The sequence below is a fragment of the Thalia democratica genome, chromosome 1 (assembly GCF_965202585.1).
Source record: "Thalia democratica chromosome 1, ktThaDemo2.hap1.1, whole genome shotgun sequence".
Classification (NCBI taxonomy): Eukaryota; Metazoa; Chordata; class Thaliacea; order Salpida; family Salpidae; genus Thalia; species Thalia democratica.
Window position 1 is genome coordinate 59,664,027 of NC_139165.1, and position 7,142 is coordinate 59,671,168.

The window sequence follows — 7,142 nt, forward strand, 5'->3', positions numbered from 1 at the left end:
TAAGGCGAAATACTCGCATAAATATTGTTTATAGTTCATTATTTTAGTTATTATGATTTTTGGTATTAATATTCTTGTAATATTTTGTAAAAGTAATTTAATAAACTTCTTTGGGTAAAAATATTAGTTTTATTTTATTTAAACTTCTTTTGAGTTCAAAATCGGCTGTTTAAGACGAAATACTTGCAATAAACATTGTTTATCGTATATTATTTGAGTTATTGCGATTTTATGTTATAATATTCTTGCAATTTTTCGTACAGCTATGTTACTAAACTTCTTCGGTTAGTAAACTAACTTTAAACATGTTGAAACTACTATAGACGTTATAAAAGGATGTTTCAATTAAAATACTTGTTTTAAACCCTTTTTAAAGTACACTATTTAAATTACTTTGATTATTGGTATAAATATTCATGTAATATATCATACAGCTAATTAAATAAACTTATTCGGATAGGAATATTAGTTTTAAAGTAGTAAAACTCTGTTTGACTTAAAAATCGGCTTTTTAAGACTATATACTTGCAATAAACATTGTTTAACTTTTAATATTTGAGTTGTTTCGATTTTTGGTAATGATATGATTGTAATATTTTATAAAATTAATTAAAATAATTCCTTCGGTTAGGTATATTAGTTTTAAAGTATTAAAAATCTTTTTGACGTCAAAATCGGCTGTTTAAAACTAAATATCTGCAGTAATCCTTGTTTATCGTACATTATTTGAGTTATTTCAATTTTTGGTTATAATATTCTTGTAATTTTTCGTACAGCTATGTTTATAAACTTCTTTGGTTAGTAATCCAATTTTAAACACATTAAAAGTACTATAAACGTTATAAACGGCTGTTTTAACCAAAATATTTTTATTAAACCTTTTTTAACGTACATTATTTGAATTATATTGATTAATAATCATAAGGCCCGCTATCAGCCGAGATCGGCTATGCGTGTTGTGCACAGAGAAGAAAAAAAAAAGAAACAAAAAAATTACATGTTTAAAAAAAAAAAAAAAAAAAAAAAACAATTAAATTCATTCTGCTTTTTATTTCTTCATCTTCCTTTTCGATTTTCTAAAATATTCCTTTTCTCTTTCTTGCAGTCTTTTGTGTATAGTTGATCTCCATTTGGCACGGTCATTTGCTAGCAACTCCCAATCATCAGTTCCGATGTTCAAGCTTTTTAGGTCGCGCTTGCATACATCCTTAAAACATAATTTTTGACGTCTTCGGTTTCGTTTGCTAGCGACCAATTCGCCATACAATAGAAATTTTGGGATCCGCTCAGTATTCATTCTCAGGATATGACCGAGCCAGCGAAGCCTGCGCTGACTGAGGGTAAAGTACATAGTGGTAAGACCAGTACGTCTCAATACTTCCTCATTGGTGATCTTTTGCTGCCATGTAATTCCAAGGATGCGACGAAGGCATCGTAGGTGAAAGGTATTGATTTTCTTCTCCTGTACGCTAGGTAACGTCCATGTCTCGCTACCGTAAAGCAGAGTACTGCAGACACAGGAACGGTAAACGTTAGCCTTTGTTCGAATGCTTAGCTTTTGGTTATCCCAAACTCTTGCAGTCAAGCGAGCGAAAGTGCCTGATGCTTTGCCAATGCAACTATTTTTTTCTTTGTCCAATGATGCGTTTGACGCAACATTTGAGCCAAGGTATACAAAGTTATCTACATTCTCGATATTCTTACAATTGATCTTGATTGATGGTAAAATATTTGTTCCTTTACTTAGAATTTTAGTCTTCTTAAGGCTTATAGTAAGGCCGAAATCCGAGCATGCCGAAGAAAACTGATTCAGCAGTGTCTGCAGGTCTTGGGAGAGTGAGCCACGAGTGCAGCATCGTCAGCAAATAAAAGATCACGTATGGTGACTTTCTTCAGATTTCGCTTAGCTCTTAGATTTGAAGGGTTGAAAAGGTGTCCGTAAGTTCTTGTATGAAGATTGATTCCAGTAGTTAATGAATTAAAAGCATGCTTTAATAGCATCGAAAAGAAGATTCCAAACAAAGTTGGAGCAAGTACGCAGCCTTGCTTTACCCCACTTTTGATTTCAAATGAATCAGATACACTACCATCATATTGAATGGTTGCCCTTGTGTTTGTATGAAAAGACTTCACAATATTGAATAATTTTCGAGGACATCCAATTTTCAGCAGTATAGCATATAGTCCTTCTCTACTTACCAAGTAAAAGGCTTTAGTGAGGTCAATGAAAGCGATGTACAAAGGCATGTTCTGCTCATTACATTTCTCTTGTAACTGACGTACAGAAAAAATCATGTCGGTGGTAGATCTTTTAGACCTAAATAAACATTGAGACTCAGGATATACTCTTTCAGCCAGCTTCTGAATACGAGGAAGAACCACTCTTGCAAAAACTTTACCAGCAATCGCAAGAAGAGAAATTCCCCTGTAACTATTGCAGTCCGATCTGGAACCCTAGTTTTTATATAAGACAATGATCTTAGCATCACGCATGTCTTGTGGCACTATACCTTCTCTCCAACATTTGGCTTAAATATCATGTAAATGAGGTAACAAGCATGACTTACAATTGCGGACCAAGTCCGCTGGTATGCCGTCACTACCTGGAGCTTTCCACGGAGCCATCATATCAATGGCTTTACTGAGTTCTTCAGTAGTTGGTACGCTATCCAGGTCATCCATCATTAGTAGACTATCCATTCTGTTAAGGGCATCATTAGTAACAATATTCTGTGTAGAATACAGAAGGGAAAAGTGTTGAAGCCATCTACTCAACTGTTCATTCCTACTGTGTAAGATTTCACCAGTCTCAGATAACAAAGGTGATATTGACCTCTTTGTAGGTCCAACTGCTTTTCTTATTCCTTCATAGACTAATTTGGTATCTACTCTGTCAGCAGCAGCCTGAATACAGGCACTAGCCTTTAACCAAAACTCAGTAGCACATTTTCTAGCTGCCCTCCGAAAAATTTTTCTGGCTTCACGAAGTCTATTAAGACACGTGTTACTTGGGTCACGTTGATAATCAACATGAGCCTGTCGCTTTTTCTTTAAAAGAGGAGATAAAATATTGATATTTTCTTCGAACCAGTCTTTGTTGGCATGTTTGTTCTTTCCAAAAGTATCAAAGGCATTCTGATATATACTTTTTTCGATCCTAGACCAAGACTCAGAAGCAGATGTGTCCGACGAAGAGACAGATGGCATCAGAGTTGAGAACTTTTTGATAATTTACTAGTCCCGCATTGCATCTACATTTAGTCGAACTTTACGAGCTAAATTGTTTGAATTGTGAATGAACTTTTTTGAGATGTGCATTTTACAGCAGACCAAAGAATGATCGCTGTTGCAGTCTGCGCTTTGATATGATCTAGTTAACAGAACATCGTTAATACGATGGCGTCTCACTAAGATAAGGTCTAATTGGTGCCAGTTTTTAGAACGGGGATGTCTCCAAGATACTTTATGCTGCCATTTAGTTTTAAAAAGTGAATTGGTAACACAGAGGTTCTGTTTATGACAAAACTCTAAAGACGTTGACCATTAGAATTCATTCTTCCAAAACCAAAATGTCCTAGACAGGGAGCCCAAGAGTCGTGATCAGATCCAACTCTTGCATTAAAATCACCCAGAATAACAAGTTGGTCGTTTTTTGGCAATTTATTCACTACGTGATTTAACTTTTCATAAAAAGTATCTTTAATTTGCTCGTCAGTGTATAGCGTATGTGCATATACACTAATAAGGGTCGCTGTTCCTTTTTTGGTGTGTAAACGTAGAGTAGCAATACGTTCGTTTCCGTCACCGACTTCTACATGTTGTAAGAGTGTATTCTTGACAGCAAAACCAACACCATATTCTTTACGTTCTTCAACAGACTTACCAAACCAGAAGAAAGTAAATTTTTTTTCTTTAATTGAGCCTTGACCAGCAAGGCGCGTTTCTTGAAGAGCTGCAATATCAACTTTAAGACGAAGAAGTTCGTTATTTATAATAGCAGTTTTTCTTGCATCATTTATGTTTTCGGGGTCCATACCAGTAGTCATGGTACGAACGTTCCAGCTTTCCAGTTTAAGAGTGGGTCTCTTTTTACGTTTATGTTTGTCAGGTGACATAGTTTCAGTTTACTTTTCACTTAAAGCTATCCCCATTCACCCAATAAGGAAGGTAAACTGTGGCGGAACAACACCTTATTGGCTGAGGGCTGCTCAGCTTAAGGCAGGCGGTGGTTGTTCAGTGGAACTAAAAAATTCCTCCTACCGACGAATACGACCCCTGGCGCCCATCCTTTCGCCAAACAGGATTAGGCTTATCACCGGTAACTTCCGTATTCCGTGTTCTGTCTTCGCGAAAAACCTGCGAAGCTGGAGTAAACCTCTCCAAGCACAAAGCCAGGGCATAACATTGAGATTCCAGCTGTTGCCCATGCAGCAGGATCTTACTCTCCACAGTTAGAAGAGCTCAGCGAAACAGCAAAGCTGATACAGCCAAGATTCATCATTGTCGCAGGAGCTGCCGGAATGACATTGAATACAAAGTCAGACCGCCTACGTGGCTCCGACTACGGCTTTTTGATCAGAGTTTTGCATCTCCTAGAGGAATAGAAGTACAGTTCTTCGGAGTTTCCTCTACTTCCGTGTTTAAGACTTTACCATGTCTGATTTTTCCTCAGGGTTTACTCCCGAAGCCTTTGCTTAGACAAAAGCAACCACAAGGCAGTGGTGGTCGGCAAAGGTTTTACAGAGCTGATGCTAAATCAGTTCCAACCCCAAGGGGAGATCATAGAAGTTCTTCAGGGATCTTCTGTGTCATCTTTGTGATCTTCTGTGTCATCTTTGTGATCTTCTATGTCATCTTTGTGATCATCTTTGTGATCATCATATTTCGATTAATTCTTTTAATAAATTTCTTTCTTTTATTAAGAAAACCTTATTCATTATATTTGAATATATTCAATATATTGATTATTGATATTAATATTCATTTAATATATCATACAGCTAATTAAATGAACATATTCAGTTAGGAATATTAGTTTTAACGAATTAAAACTATTTTTGACGTCAAAATTGGCTGTTTAAGGCTTGCAATAAACATTGTTTATCGTACATTATTTGAGTTATTTCGATTTTTGGTTATAATATTCTTGAGATATTTCCTACAGATGATTTAATAAACAATTTCGGTTAAAAATATTAGTTTTAAAGTACTAAAACTCTATTTGACGTCAAAACCGGCTGTTTAATTCGAAATACTTGGAATAAAGATTGTTTCTCGTACATTATTTGATTATTATGAATTTTTGGTAATTTTACTTCTAATATTTCGTAAAGGTAATTTAAAAAAAGTCTTCGGGTAAAAATATTAGTTTTAATGTATTGAAACTCCTTCTGAGTTCAAAATCGGCTGTTAAAGACAAAAAACATGCAATAAACATTGTTTATCGTATATTATTTAAGTTTTTGCGATTTTAGTTCATAATATTCTTGTAATTTTTGGTACAGCAATGTTAATAATATTCTTTAGTTAGTAATCTAACTATAAACATATTGAAACTACTATAGACGTTATAAAAGACTGTTTCAACCAAAATACTTGTATTAAACTCTTTTTAACGTAGACTATTTAGATTATTTTAGTTTTTGGTATACATATTCATGTAATATATCATACAGCTAATTAATTAAACCTATTCGTTTAAGAATATTAGTTTTTAAGTATTAAAACTCCTTTTGACGTCAAAAACGGCTGTTTAAGACAAAATATTTGCAATAAACATTGTTTATCGTATATTATTTGATTTATTATGATTTTTTGTAATAATATTCTTGTAAATTTTTGAAAACATAATTTAATAAACGTCTTCGGGTAAATATATTAGTTTCAATGTATTAAAATTCCTTTTGAGTTCTAAATCGGCTGTTTAGGACGAAACACTTGCAATAAACATTGTTTATCGTACATTATTCGAGTTATTTAAATTTTTTGTTATAATATTCATGTAAATTTTGTAAAGGTATTTTAAAAAACGTCTTCGGTTGAAAATATTAGTTTTAAAGTATTAAAACTCCTTCTGACAACAAAATCTAGTGATAAAGAAGAAATACTTGCAATGAGCATTGTTTTTCGTTTATTATTTGAATTATTTTGATTTTTGGTTATTATATTCTTGTCATACTTCGTACATGTATTTTAATAAATGTCCTCAGTTAAAAATACTAGTATTAAAAGTCCTTTTGACGTCAAAATCGGCTGTTTAAGACGAAATACTTGCAATAAACATTGTTTATCGTACATTATTTGAGTTATTTCGATTTTTAGTTATAATATTCTTGTAATTTTTTGTACAGCTATTTTAACAAACTTTTTTGGTTAGTAATCTAACTTTAAACATATTGAAACTACTATAGCCGTTATAAAAGGCTGTTTGAACCCTAATACTTGTATTAAACCCATTTTAACGTACACTATTTGCATTATTTTGATTATTGTTATTAATATTCATGTAATATATCATACAGCTAATTAAATAAACCATTTCGGTTAGGAATATTTGTTTTAATGCATTAAAACCATTTTTGACGTCAAAATCGGCTTTTGAGACGAAATACTTGGAATAAACATTGTTTATTATCATTCATTATTTGATTTATTATAATTTTGGTACTAATATTCTTGTAATATTTCGTATATGTAATTTAATAAACGACTTCGGTTAAAAATACTAGTTTTAAAGTATTGAAACTAAACTAAAATTAAAGTATTAAAACTCCTTATGACGTCCAAATTGGCTGTTAAAGATGAAATACTTGCAAAAAACATTGTATATCGTATATTACTTAAGTTATAACGATTTTTGGTATTAATATTATTGTAATATTTCGTAAAAGTAATTTAATAAACGACTTTGGTTAAAAATATTTGTTTTAATGTAATAAAACTCCTTTTCACGTCTAAATCAGCTGTTTAAGAAGAAATACTTGCATTAAACATTGTTTATTGTACATTATTTGACTTATTTTGATTTTTGGTTATAATATTCTCGTAATTTTTCGTACAGCTTTGTTTATAAACTTATTTGGTAAGTAATCTAATTTGAACCATATTAAAAGTACTATAGACGTTATAAAAGGCTGTTTCAA

The 7,142-nt window shown here is 32.5% G+C and overlaps 2 protein-coding genes across 2 annotated transcripts; both read right to left on the reverse strand.

Annotated features, from left to right (window-relative positions):
• Positions 1 to 1,048: 1,048 nt before the first annotated feature.
• On the reverse strand, positions 1,049 to 3,207 carry LOC145837854 (uncharacterized). The gene is made up of 3 exons (XM_082945319.1): positions 2,578 to 3,207; positions 1,846 to 2,454; positions 1,049 to 1,711 (listed from the first exon to the last, which is right to left on the reverse strand). Exons 1-3 carry the CDS (start codon positions 3,205 to 3,207, stop codon positions 1,049 to 1,051), a joined length of 1,902 nt encoding a protein of 633 aa, XP_082801445.1.
• A 320-nt stretch (positions 3,208 to 3,527) lies between these two features.
• On the reverse strand, positions 3,528 to 4,046 carry LOC145837862 (protein CFDP2-like). Its single transcript, XM_082945332.1, has one exon. The coding sequence runs from the start codon at positions 4,044 to 4,046 to the stop codon at positions 3,528 to 3,530; it is 519 nt and encodes a 172-aa protein (XP_082801458.1).
• Between the last annotated feature and the right edge of the window lie 3,096 nt (positions 4,047 to 7,142).

Coding starts and splice junctions, on each gene's coding strand:
- LOC145837854 (XM_082945319.1), bottom strand. CDS start 3,207: ATGCCATCTGTCTCTTCGTCGGACACATCTGCTTCTGAGTCTTGGTCT. Junction 2,455..2,577: donor ACGGCATACCAGCGGACTTG/GTCCGCAATTGT, acceptor TATAAAAACTAG/GGTTCCAGATCGGACTGCAA. Junction 1,712..1,845: donor TTGCTGACGATGCTGCACTC/GTGGCTCACTCT, acceptor CCATCAATCAAG/ATCAATTGTAAGAATATCGA.
- LOC145837862 (XM_082945332.1), bottom strand. CDS start 4,046: ATGACTACTGGTATGGACCCCGAAAACATAAATGATGCAAGAAAAACT.